Below are 14,148 nucleotides of genomic sequence, written 5' to 3'. Positions count from 1 at the left end.
CTTCTTTCTCCAGTGGCCCATTTGGGCCACTAAGATCTACGAACTTGACATTTTCAGGGCCCAAAAATAAAAGGAAATATATGAATTCATTCTGAAGTTTAGCTGCCAATCAGGCCACTAAAAGATAAAGTCTATTTTGAAATTTGGTAGCCCAACAATTTCTAGTGGCCCCCGGGCCACCAAGCCACCGCCAATGTCGAGCCCTGGTGTGATTATATCCTGTTGTTCCAGCACTAGATTGCTCATCTACTTTTATGAGCAGGAAAGAAAGGTGGACACATTTTCAGACTTGGGAATGCTGTTAGATTGTCCTTAGTGCAATAATCATGTCAAGAAAACAAGGGCATCAAACTCATACCTCTTTGAAAGTAACAACTAAATGGAGCACATTTTTGTGGCTACAGTGAATAGAAAGGGGGTGTGTGTAAATCAGCCATATGACTTGCTCAGTTGTTTCACTTTTAATGTAAATTTATCAGTAAATATGATACATAGATTACAAGAATCTGGAGTTATTTGACATATTTTTTAAATATCAAATTTCAGACACTTGAATCAAGTGTAGGTCTGAACTACACATAAACCCAAGGTGAATGATTATCCCATTTTTTTTTTTTTTTTTTTGAGGGGGGGGGGCAGGGATGGGAGAGTAGGGTTAAAGGGTGTTGAAGCGTTAGGTACTATTTACATGCTGTTCTCTTGTGCAGGCTGTAGGAAGGAGCACCGTTTGATATTCTAACTATTGTTCTGAAGATTTAATGGCTCTTTATGGAAGTAATATCTTGCATTCTTTCTTGTTCTCATCTGTTTAAAATAGTTTTGGTATGAGGTATGTGGCCTATCCAGTGCTTTCGGTTGGAATATCCTGGTATTGTATATAGTACATTCCATAACACCTATGCAAGTCACCAGCTTTCATCCGCCATAATTTCAGTTATGATTTGGATTTGCTGCTTTCATTTTTGCTTCCCTCTCTCATCACCATGGGCAACCAGTGTTAATGATACATGTTTATACACGAGACTCGTCACTGCAAAACCCAGATAAAGTTGCATACATTAAAGCTGGTAAAACGGCAAGCATTGTTGGCTTAGTCGCAAATTAAGCAATGTGCTATTTGTTCAGAACTTGTAAGTTTGATCTTTTTACCTCCACCAGTATGGACTTGCAAGTTAAGGGATGTAGGAAAAATTATGAAATTTGGGACTTTTAATGATTTGGGGAAATTTATGAGATTTGGGGCTTTCTGAAGCAATTTTATGTGTTGTTTTGAGCAGACCTATGAAATGCCTAATTTCCTATGTGCCAAACCTCATCTTATCCAAATATATTATTATTTTTCAAAAACTGTTTTTTTCTGAATGCTGGTCCCCTTAGGGGCTCCTTTGTAGATCATTTGAAATAAATTTAGGGGCATGGTATGTGTCACTAGAAAGCTTTGGGGTCTCATAGACCCCGTTTACAGTGCGAGGCTCGGCCGCGGCCGTGCCAAGCCCCGCTTCAGTGTAAACGCGCAAAAGGCCAAATGCGAGGCCAAAATTGGCCTCGCATTTGGCCTCGCTCTGGAGGTGGTCTCGGCCGCGGCCGAGCCGCGGCCGAGCCCGGCCTTTTCTTGGTGTAAATGCAAACTGGGCCAAATGCGCGGCCAATTGCGCGGCCAATTTTAGTCTGGCTTCCAAACCCTCTGCATGTTTCTTTCGCTATTCAGGATATTAACCCCCTCAACGTCGAAAAATTGTATAGTTTAAGGTGGTTTTGTCCTGCAAAGGATTCTTTCCTTCGGCAAAGGCCTTTACCCGAACGGCGACTTCGTCGTCACGGAATTCATTTGGCAAAGGGTCTGAAAACCAGACAGTACCAAATTGCATTTGTTTACAAGCAGAGCGCCACTACGATAAAATATTAAAAGGTTTGAATCAAAAGCGCGGCCGAGCCCAGCAGTGTAAACGGACAAAATTGCGAGGCTCGGCCGCGCAATTGAGGCCGGTCTCGGCTGCGGCCGAGCCGCGGCCGAGCCCGGCCTCGCACTGTAAACGGGGTCTTAGAATGTATAAATACTCATATTGGGTTCTTGGTGTTCAGCAACTTTATTGGGCTTTTGCGGTGATGGGTCTATATATTCAATGGCATGTTGGATGGAAATCCTATTAAAGTTACTCAGGGTGAGACAGTGGGTTTTACCAGTGAGCTCTATGACTGCTTCAGTAGCTCTTAGAAGCATCTTTTCACAGGTGCAGCAGCTTAAAACACATTTTGCCTGAAATCAGCTTTTCCCCCACATGGGGCATGATTGGATTTGTGTGATCAAATAGATGGAATGATTTGAATCACTGTAGACGTAAAATGCCCTCCTTTTTTTAAACTACCATACAGTTCAGTAAACATTGTCCCACCCTGTTTATTGTCAGTGGAAATGAACAGATCAACTTGAGATCATCTGTAGCAGAACCACTATGTATCTTATATTCATATGCAAAGTGGATCCTCATTTGTTGCTGTTGCTAGTGATGATGAAACACTACCCTTTATATTTTGATGGATGACATTAACTCGCTGATGGCATGTATGATACCTACTCTTATATCAAACATCTATTTATGAAATCGTGTTGTGTTACCCAGATATGACATTTCGTCTCCACAAGCGACGTAAGTTACTGTGCGATTCTCTTGACTTAAAGTTTGTTGTTCAAAACAAAAAGACATCCCATTTTAGACAACATATTCACTAATTGTCTCATGACATTTTGTAAGGAGTTCTTTGAATTACAGGGTTCACTCCAGCAATCAAAGACAGAAGAGTCTTTTTGTGAAGGCTACAGTATTTTAAAGTTTAAATTTCAACACTATCAGTTTTAGTATCATTGCTTCCTCTAATAAAAGGTACTTTGATTTTGTATGTGTGTGGATTTTATGGAACCAGGTATTGTTTTTTTGAAAGGAGTGCATACATGGCTGGCTAAGAATAACTGCCAGCAGAATTAGTCAGATATGATACAGAGATGCATTCAATTGTAAGTTTGATAGTAACGAACAAAGACAATTTTTTGATAAAGAAGCAAAGCATATGTCAATGCTGCATTATCGTCGCGATTCAAATCATCTTCAGGTTAGCTTCAGATAATGCAGATCGCATCTTTAATTCAAGAGTGAACCCTGTGTTTCTAAGTTCCTTCAGTTTGTATTTAAACTCCAACCTTTCAAAGAATGATATTCACTTCATCTATGCATGACCACAGTAGGTAAAGATAGTGGCAGTGACATGTTGATACATTAACCATCGTCTAACAGTATAAAAATTTTGTTATGATTTAATATCAATAAATATGTATATCAAATACATCATTTGATTTGTTCTCCATAGTAGACATAATTTCATATGATATTATAGATTTTTTTTTTTTTTTTTTTTACATATTCACCATTTGTCATGTACTCTTTCATTTCTAAATTCAAAACTTGAGCATGTAAATTGAATGGTTGGTGGTTGTTATTTTTTACATGTTGCCCGAGTCCTATTTTATGAAGTTACTTAAAGATTTCTTGTTTATCTAACACTAAAGAATGGTAACATTTGGGTATCATTTTTTAATGTTTTAATGTACGTAAACAGACAAGCAAATGACAAAAAGTACATCTAAAATGTGTGACTTTTTTTTTTTTTGAGTTGTGCTGTATTATACAAGTTTGATCAATTATGGCATGGTTTGTCTTGTGGCATGGAAGTGTGTTATACTGAACCATTGTATCCTCTCTTCCAGCATTGTACATGTATGATTCCACTCTCCCATGTTGCTGTTTTAGTGCCTAAGTTTATTCATGATGCTGAGGGTGTACTGATTTCTGCAAATGAAGTGGAGTTGAGCATAACACTTGTTATTTATTTATTTATTTATTTATTATTTTTTTTTTATTTTTTTATTTTTTTTTTTTTGGGGGGGGTATTTCTGAAAGGGGACCATGCAGGGGATATTACAAGTGGTACATTATTGATACAGAACAATGAGTGTATGAAAATTGTTGTGTAAAAATGTCTTGTTGAGAAATGTTGGTGTTAATGTATTTGATAAGCATGTAGAATTGCAAACACGATCAATTTCTTCCATTGTCAATAACATATCCATACATGATCTGTATTTGCTTTTTGATATTATCTATTCAATAAATTTTTGTGTATTCTTATATATTTTTAGAATATGTTCTCCTGAACATTCCATCTAAACAGTATCAGAAAATGAAGTTTCTGGATAGTTCACAGTTCCCTGTGTGTATCCTACAGCAGAGAAAGATTCAATTTTACATTTAACATAAAATTGTATTCATTTGCTACCCCAAATCAACACAAAAAAGTATGATCGGTGTATGTAGTTGCTTGATTTGTTTGTAGTAATCTGTAGTTGAATCTTTTTGAACTTTCTGAGCCTTGATACAATGTATTTAAGCTTGTGATGATCATGCATACACTGGCCCACATCCGATGTTTCATTTTACATCCATCCATGACAACCCCTGCAAATTATCATCATTTAACAATTGTTTGTCTAATGCAATAAAACGGTGAGGGCACTAAATTGATCTTATATATCCTAATGATTACTAGCTGCACTTCACAAGATTTGCTTTACTAATCTTATTGCTTATCTCTTCTCTATCTCTTTCTTCTTTCCTTTGTCAAAATCCTTTCCCCCCTTATTTTCGGCCCAAAATGATTCCCCAAAATAATTTAAAAAAAAAAAAAAAAAAATCAAATCCCTCTACACCTTTTCCTGTGCTTTCCGCTTTTTTCCCCTTTCATACAATTTCTTATGTGTTTGATATCTCTTCACTTACCCTTTGTTTCACCTTGTGCCAATGGTCCATAACTTGACCACTCTGTAAACTTTAAATGTTTTGTACGCTGAAATCTTTCTGCCTGCAAAACTTCTACACTGCCTATCGCTGTCATCATGGCAACCCATCTCCCAAAATCTGTCGCCAAATTCTGCACCACGTGGCCATTCGTCCTTGTCAATTCCCTCCGTGAATCGTTCTAATTTAACCTGTGCTAAATTTGCGGGCTTATTTGCTGTAATTTTGTCGAATATGTTCTCTCCCACTGGTAATTCGCGTAATTCGCTTACCATTTACGTTATTCATATCTACTGCATTTTTATAAAACACCTCCAAATTTTCTGTATATTCCACCATTCTTTTCTTCTTCTTTTTCCACTTTGATAATTCTGAACAATCCACAATCCACCACATTTTGGTGTCGTGGGCAAATGTTCCCTTCAACCCAAACTTGTCAAAATGCTTGTGATATTTTCCATGAATATCACAATGCATCCACCATATGCTTCGCAATTGCCTTCAAATGCCAATGAATTGCACGGTGAATGATGTAAATCTTTGTCAACTTTGCGAATATTCAATGGCACTCTATCAAATAAAACACCCCTTCAATCAACCCTCATGATGTTTCCTACTTGTGACACTGTTTTACTATCTCAAACACAATGTGCATTCCACTTATTTCATTTGTTGCAATTAATCATATATTTTATTCATGCATTTTTATTTTATTTTTACATGGTATATGTATTCTAATTTCACATGGTATTTTGACATTTCATGTTTTACATCTCGTAATGTAACCTGCCATCACTTCATTCATCAGTGGGGAAACAGAGAGCTCAAGTTAAAATTTCTTCTTAATGTTAAATGGTCATCGTAACTACCTCGGATTGAAATGTAGAGTACTTTGAAAATAGCCCAATGCATGACTGTCAGTACTACCAGTACGTATACTGATATGAAGGCTATTAGTCTTATGGACTGTCATTAGTAAATAGAGTAATTCATTTATGTGGTTAATGTTTTGTAATGTGTAACATGATTAGATACCAAGTCCTAAGTCATTACCAAGTCATCTGTTTGAAAAACGACGTAATATTTCAAACATTAGACTGCACTTCTTTCATATTTATTGTTAATACCTGTAATATCGCTCTCCTACTTCTTTTCAGTAAAAAAAGTGTAGTTTTTCCTACTTCTCAAAAAAACAAAAACAAAACAACAGTGGGACAAACTGAAGATTAATGTCTTACTAAGCTGTTTTCTATCTATTTTCAGGTGTTCTTGTTCAGTGTTGACTACTGGTAGTTTGCCTTTAGCTGTTGTTTTTTTTTTTTCCCCTGTAGATCTTCACTGTTCTGCAATGTAATGTAGCTAGGCAAGCCAGCATGTAGGCCCTAATGCCTGAGTCTGTGTATATCTGTGACTTGTCTGTCCGACACATGCCTGAACCTCTGCACTGCGCTCTGCTCCTGAATGTCAAATTCCTTGAGCACCTGTTACCTATGAAAACCCTCAATTGACCCCAAAGCCCCTTAACCCCTCCCCCACCCACCAGCCCTCCCACCCAAGCTCTAACCCCATATCTAACCCCATCTACAGCCTCCTAGTGCTAGCTCGAGCCTCCCAAAGTTACCCCCTTTTAACGCACTGATTCATGTACGAAGTGCCTTCTTGACTCAACAGTCCCCCCAAGGTTTGTCTCAATCCATTTCCAGTCTCTCGTTGTATCGTGTAGATGTAGCCAGTTCTAATGACAAACGTTTGCATATCATGTGGTAATACCATGCTAGGGTTTGCAAGTTCAGGAGTTAATACAGGCATCTTGCTACTAAAATGCAAATGTAGCACTGATACGCATGAACTTGTATCAGAATCCAGATTTGTTTTGCTATTTGAAGTATTGATAGGTTGTCGTTGTTTTTTTTCCATCAAACTTCACGTATGTTCTGATTACCAGTACATCCCCATACAAAATTTAGAGTACTGTTCCTTTGTCCATTTGATTGGCTGAGACTCAGTATAGTTCAGTGCATTTGAGAGATATATGCAAGTGTGGAATACAGATTTTGATAACTGTTTTGTATGTAGATGTTTGTATGTAGATTTGCAATCATTCTCACCCAAGAGCCAGATGGTCTCTCACAGTCTCTAAAATGGTAGCATTTTGCATTTCCCCTATACCCATGTACATGTTATACCTGCAATCATGTTGAAAAGATCATTGGTAGTGTTGATGATTTTGCAGACAAGATTATAAACCCTTTCTTTGTTAATCTGTGTTTCCTAATCCATTTTGTTTTTTAAATCGCTCATTCAGCTCATTAGGATGTAGTGCACATATTCATTGCATGCAATGGCAAATAACTACATACAGCCTTTGTGCCACGATGGTCCAGTTCTTTATAAGCTATGAAAGAAAACTTAGACTACACTTTACATTTATTCTGATGCTTTTAACATCCAGATGCGAGGTGCCATAAATCATGCTATGAAGACATCCCAGTTAAGTGTTTGAGAAACATATGTGCTTTGATATCTTTATGAATTATGCTGTAAGCTGATGCTATGCAACCAAAATGGACCAGAACTGCATGTATGAAAATGTGGACAACACAATCAAAACCAATCAAAAATTTCTTCATTGCACACATCTTTAACATGCTATTTAAGAAATTTTAGTTCATAGCGATATTCATTGTTAAAGCCAACTCATCATAGATGATCAAATTTACACATTCCTGAACAATTATGATTTTTAAACGTCATGTGAGTGATGTCACCATTATTCACAAAGACATGCAATTACCCTGAATCAATTTGTTTGAGGATTGCATCGCACAGTTTTCAGACAGTTTTCATTGCCTGATCTGTTCATAAGTAGTCGAGCACCGAGTTGATACAAATAATTAGCAGAAACAGCCATGAAATATTTTGAGAGCTGGGTAATTGCTGAATTACCATGGAAACCACCATTTATCCATTGGCTCTTTTCCACCAAAACTCTTCATTCAGTAAACGCAGGAATTGCGATCCCCAACACTGCCATGTAAACTGGCAAAAAGATACCACATACCATAAAAGCATCAACACGCAGGAAAACAACAAAAAAAAATCATCATACAAACAACTTGCTACGGTACGAATATACACAACGTTAAGGAAAGTAGGAAATTTTCTGTATGTTTGACTCGCATGTGATATGGTCTCGCAGTGTCTTTGTGAAGTTCAAATAGATAACAACACAACATTTTCTTCTCATTCTGTCTTTGTCCGTTTCCGTGGTGCAGAGAACAGCAGGAGGATCAAGACTTTGAGGCCATCATGCTGAAGAAAGGGTTGATGACTGCGGTTCGGTAACATGAGTTATCTCCGCGGCAACGAGTCACCCCCCCTCCTTCCCCTGGAGACTGTCGAGATGTCTTGTCCGTGTGAGTGATGCCTGAACAACACCTCCATATGGTTGTGCCTCCAGCAATAGTTATCAACATCTATGGCAGAGATGATGACGTTTGAATGATTCAAGAATGTGTTTGTATGTATGTATGTATGTAAGTGTGTGTGTGTAAGAAAGAGAGAGAGAGAGAGATAGAGAAAAAAAAAAAGAGAAGAGATGAAGAGAAAGAGAGGGAAACGTAGGGCCATCCTGTGAGTATGAGCTTAGTAAATGGCCATATCAGCAGTGAAAGAGAATACCGTACTCTACAAAAAGTGTTGTTATCGACAACATCATCAGGAAAACTAATCACTTTACTGAGCCCACCAAACTGAAAAGCTGTACTGTGAGGAAAGAGCAGAGGGTTTTTTTTCTTTCTTTCTTTTAAGGGAATGATGCATTTATTTGCATATTTGTAAACACCCTTTAAAAATTCTTCTTGAATATTCACAAAATTCTGGAATTATCAAACATCAGTGCAGAGTGCTATCTTGTTTCCATTATTTGGCAGGAACAGTTTTGTGACTCTCATGTTTTACTTTTGGTACACTCTGGTGCACAAAATCAGATATGTTTTCAAATAGCCAATATCTGAAGTTTGGAAAAAAAGAATATTTTTATGAATGTTTAATTTTTCTTCACAGTGAACAGTTGAGAGGTAGTGCTACCTTGGTTGACCTAATGCTGTGGATATTTTCTTAAAATTTCTTTTGGTGCCACACGAGTCACTTTAGTAGTCCTTGTGAATGAGTGGTATCAAATCTGCTGATGCATGGAGAGATTTTTTTCTCTATCAGCGGTGCAGACATATTGCATCTCAGATCTTGGCCATTTAGAAATTGGCAACTCTGATTTTTTCTGGGTATCCTATATTCTGGAAAGAGTACAGGGAGCTTGTGGAAGTCAAGAAATCTTCTCAAAATCAGAAAATAGATACAAACGAATAGTGAACTTACATGTAGGTGTCATTTTATGATGTCATTTGCAAATTGACAAATTTAGAGGCTTTTGATGATTCTGCAACCAAACTAAACCATTTTGGTATATGACCAAAGTAGGGTTCAAATGGAAGAGAAGTTTTTATTCTACCTTGTGACAAACTACCAATGACTGATATAGATTATGATGTGAAAACAAATACAGTGTACAGCATTATAAACCTCAGAAATATGGCTTCTGTGACTGGGTGAGTTAGAGCATCAGTCTTTGTCAGACTGTCGAGTCTCGCCTCTTTTAGGACAGACTTGATTCGGTATAAAGTAATTGACCATGAACTCTGTCAAATTTAGTAAGTCCAGTTTGTGGTGTATTCCCATCACATTTAGACATTGAAAAGTTTGGGTTGTCGTGGCCTAACAGTGGCATCTGCTATGTGTAGGACTATGAACATGTATGAAAAGGTCACATGCAGTATTTAATGCGTTACTGTGTCACAGAGAGTATAAAGGTGTCACATGGTGAAATAAATTGTTGATAAGCTAGTCACAACGTAAGGTCTGTATCCTCTATTTGCTGTACTGAGTGGCGGGTGATGTGCAGCCTTGTTTTGTAGTATCTGAAGAAAATGATAGGGTGAAAGGTTTTGCACTCTTGTGATACCAAAAAGCTCTCTGATATTCTTCACTCTGGGAAATAAGGATTTGCAAAGTAGTGGTAATTCCTCAATTTGAATGAAAACATTTTCCAAGGAATTTAGAAAATAAAAATCATCCAAAGTTGTCAAATTCCAATGAATTTAGAAAATAGAAATTATCCAAAGTTGTCAAAGTGGGATGATTTTTATAAGAAATGAAAATATTTAGTATGGAGCATTCGTTGAAAATTGCTGAACTAAATTTGATATTAATTTCATAGGATGAGCGACAGTCAAGATTCATTAGAGTTTCTTTTATCCTTCATTGAATGTCAAAAACTGGATTTTCTACCGGTACAGGAAGATGATGGACATGATCACAAATCCTTCGTTGGTCATTTGCTTCTACTTATTCAGTGCAGGTGTAGTCGCAAAATGTCGTCAGAGGACAGACATTATTCTAGCATTACCTACTGGTCATGCGACCTTATGTTTTCCTTCATCTCTTTGACATTTTCGTCATAGACTTATATTTTTTTCTCATCAGCATCACTCACTAGTTATTGGACAAAATTTCACCAGCTAGATGCTTTTATGCTGGCGAACGGTACTTGTATGTAAATAATTTGGATACTTGCACTTCTTGTTTTAGCTTGCTAGGAGCCATTGCCACTATTAAAATGCACATGTATTTGTATCATAAATTTGCAGTACTGATTTCTTCGGTTTGCATTCACTGAAACTCAAATTAAATGTTGTTCATTTTTCTGTTTTCTTGTCTGCGCAAATTTAAGAGGTGAGACTCAAGTGCCAATCTATATATATTTGAAAGAATTAATATAACCACATGTAATCCAAGAGAACTCATCATTCCTTCAGAATTTAAAAACAATTCATAAATTATTCTTGTTATTTATTGCAGATATGTAATTTGAGACTTTTTCTTTTCATGGTAGTTTTGCAGCAATTTTCAGTGTTAACTGCAAAGAGGGGTGTATTTATTTGTCTAGGTGGTGTACAAGTTTTCCAGCATACTGTGAAGTTGAAAATGATGGTGTGTGAGTATCTATATAGTATGTGCCACGTGTTAGTTACACACAACAGCACACAGATTCTGATCACAGATTGAGGTTATATACACAGGGTCGGTCAGTCATGTTCGATGACTGCACCATGTATGCAATGAAGGTGTATGGATATTTCATGTGTTACACATATTCTACTTCTCCAATTTCACCGTAAGAAATAACAGATTAAGATTTGTCATTCTTTCTGTGTATCATTAGATGTTTGTAAGAAGTTGAAAGGATTTACTTGGTTGACTTGAAGAGTATTGTATTCACTGTGCGCTCCCTGATATCCAGTAAGCTGAGGAAGGCAGTGGTCCTCGTACGTTGATGGCTCCTTGAAGTGTCTTTCAAAGGGGAAGCCATTTTCTGATACACATAACATGTATGGTAAATTGTTGCAGCAATTCTCGGTATCGCCAATACTTAGGTGCTGTGTGTAGAGCGGCGTTTTAGATGCATTATGGGATAGTTCAGGGGACAAACTTCTCCCGGTTTTGGCTGCATATGCACTCGGGTCACATTCCGTCTTCATCCAGGGGTATTTTTTGTTGGAAGATTTCTTTGCTTTCCATCATGTGACCAGCACACTAAAGCCTTGCATTAGTGAACCATGACTCTGGTGACCACAAATCAGTGAAACTTTGACATGTCAAACTCTCTCTTTTTTTTTTTTTTTTTTGAATTCTAAGCAAAGAAAAAAGCAGCAATGCAAGAAAAGCAGACAAAAATTGCATTGAATTGCATGGGAACTAGACATGCACAAGACAACCGGAAGTGACAATGGCACCGAGGAATCCCACAGTGCATCTGTGACAAGGCTTTTCGGCGTGCGCAGAAGATTTCTGCGCATTGGTGATGCCAAGAATTGCATGATCATTCATACTTAGCTTATTACAGAGCTCTTGATACATATGTGTCTGAAAAGTGAGAGCAGGTACCATAAAGTTTGTTTGCAGTCATTATTCAATCTTTATCTTTCTTGGAAGTTGTAAGCTCTTGATTCAGGAGGCTCTGACACGGATGATGTAAACTGCATTAGATGTTTTTAGAAATACATTGTACCAGGGACTCTTTTGTTGTCACTACACCATGCCATTCTTAGACAGGTGCAGAATAGCAGATCTGGCCTTTGGGAACAAATTTGCACTGGAGAATTTAATCCCTCATGTTTTGCATTGATGTTTTACATTTTTGAGGAATTTTATACAACAGATATTTTTCGATTGTAGCCGGTATTTTTAAGGAGATAATGTAGTCCAGGCTGTAGGGTGTTGTCAAATCCACACAGTCATAGAATTTGATGTTGATTTCTGCACGTTTCCTTGTCTTCCTTGTACTTTGGAACGTTCAAGTCCAGCATGAAGGCGATTGGATTCAAATCCCTCTCATTCTTTTAAGTCTTTGTTTTCTTGTTGTGTCATATCGTGTATCAGACAAACAAGTCATTTTTCGCGAGCAGCAGCTGCTGCTACCTGCTAGTGCAGGAGTGGTAGTGATGTACACATGTATTTCATGTTGTGATAGCTTCAACAGCTTTTGTCACTGCTTTGTAATGGTAGAAAAAGATGTTTGTCATTTGTATGACATTTTCTCGCCTCTTTGTAGCACTTGAGTGAATTGAACATCACTCTCTGCATGTTATGCCAATCTCTTCTCTTTGAACAGATAAGCAGGCTTAATTTTTTGTTTAATACACTTATAGGTGATGAGAAGAATTTCAGGACTCAAAGTCAGATTAAGAAATCTCCGCCATGACTACTTCCGCCCGTTGGCAAGTAGTCCGACTACAAGGGATTTGTGGAAAATTGTTATTGCTAATTATGCTCTCTTGGTTACAAATTAAGAGTATGTAGATGCATATGTTCAACTATTGTTCAATAATGAAATCACTGTAGAGTTGGTCTGACTTCTCACCTGCTACTGCATTATTCTGCCATGTCGGAAACATATTGTGGCTTTATCAGCGCTGGCTCTTTCTCAGAAACTGTTCAAAGGCAACTACATGTACGTATACCTTTTTAAGCATCAAAAGGCTCTGATACCATGCACTTACAACTGTGCGTTTATGACATTTGGCGCCTCTCTTCTCGGTTTTTTTCTTCAAAACTTGTAATTATGTAATGCTATGTCTCTACTCCACCAAACTGTGATGTGTGTTCTACAAGACCAGATGAGATTATTATTATATAGACTTGTGCTGCGCAAGAGGAATTGTGGCTTTTGTGTGATGGTGTTTGTTGTTTGTACATGAGCAAGTTGGAATTCAAAACATTTGAAGAAAAAATATTATTAAAACATTTTTATATAAAGCAGACCAAGATGTCCGAGGCTTTCTCCTTGTGTGGTGTCGATTGTGTCTGAAGGTTCTCTTGTGGTACATGTAGTGATAAATGGGGGCGGGGGGACACAAGTGTGAGTATCACAAAAAAAAAAGTTCTTGAATGAATAACAGCTTCACCTTTGACCTTCAAATCTATTATTGTAAAAGCTGGTACAGTACTCTCCACTTAATCGGGTACTTCCGCTTAATTGACTTAAAAAGTGAAAAACAGTTCCTGATGCCCCATATAATTGGGTAGGTATTGCGAATAAACAGGTAGGAATTTCCCAGATTAACCCTGTCTATTTCCATAGTTTCCTGCAGATAGCCCTAACATTTGTGTACAATGTATAAAATACTAGTATAATAAAGAAACTGAGGTGGTGAAAGTCAGTAGAGAGCTTAGGTTGATGGTTTAACATGTTAAATGTGCAGTGTACGACCGATTCGCCATGTGACTGGCACACATGTACAAGTAGACACATTTTTGCATGTCGTGTACATACCCTTGCACTAGCACTACACTCACACTGCCCATCACACACACAGTTACACACTAATCACGTGCCTTACGTTGTGGCTAGCTCTCGAGAAAAGGAAGAACGAACTCTAACCTTTCTTTAGACTATTTAATAAAAAAGACACAAAGATTACAGTTGCCATGAAAAGACAGAAACGCAGCAGAATTCATTGCAGCATTTGGCTGCATTTACATATAGGAATATAGTTTTAAAATGACACGTTTCGAAGCATTCATGTGGCTTGATAAGGACTGTTGGGGGGGGGGGGGGGGGGCTGCACGCAAATTGCAAAATTACACTGCAGACACTACTAAACTAAGGCTGTTGTGTGACTGTAGATGAGCTGTGGCTGTACGTGACATAAATCTGTGCTGTGTGTCTGATGCAGAGAGATGT

At 37.6% G+C, this 14,148-nt stretch overlaps 1 protein-coding gene across 1 annotated transcript in view; it reads left to right on the top strand.

Moving 5' to 3' along the window:
• Positions 1-13,223, top strand: part of LOC140228548 (uncharacterized) — a 146,082-nt gene extending 132,859 nt beyond the window's left edge. The window contains exon 25 of the mRNA XM_072308780.1: positions 8,123-13,223. Within this exon, the coding sequence (XP_072164881.1) occupies positions 8,123-8,192 (70 nt within the window). The 3' untranslated portion in view covers positions 8,193-13,223. The remainder of the gene's footprint in view (positions 1-8,122) is intronic.
• The last annotated feature ends 925 nt before the right edge of the window (positions 13,224-14,148 follow it).

Source organism: Diadema setosum, chromosome 5 (genome assembly GCF_964275005.1).
Source record: "Diadema setosum chromosome 5, eeDiaSeto1, whole genome shotgun sequence".
Lineage (NCBI taxonomy): Eukaryota > Metazoa > Echinodermata > Echinoidea > Diadematoida > Diadematidae > Diadema > Diadema setosum.
The sequence above is the reverse complement of the archived record's forward strand: the minus strand, read 5'-3'. Positions and strand labels throughout refer to the sequence as shown.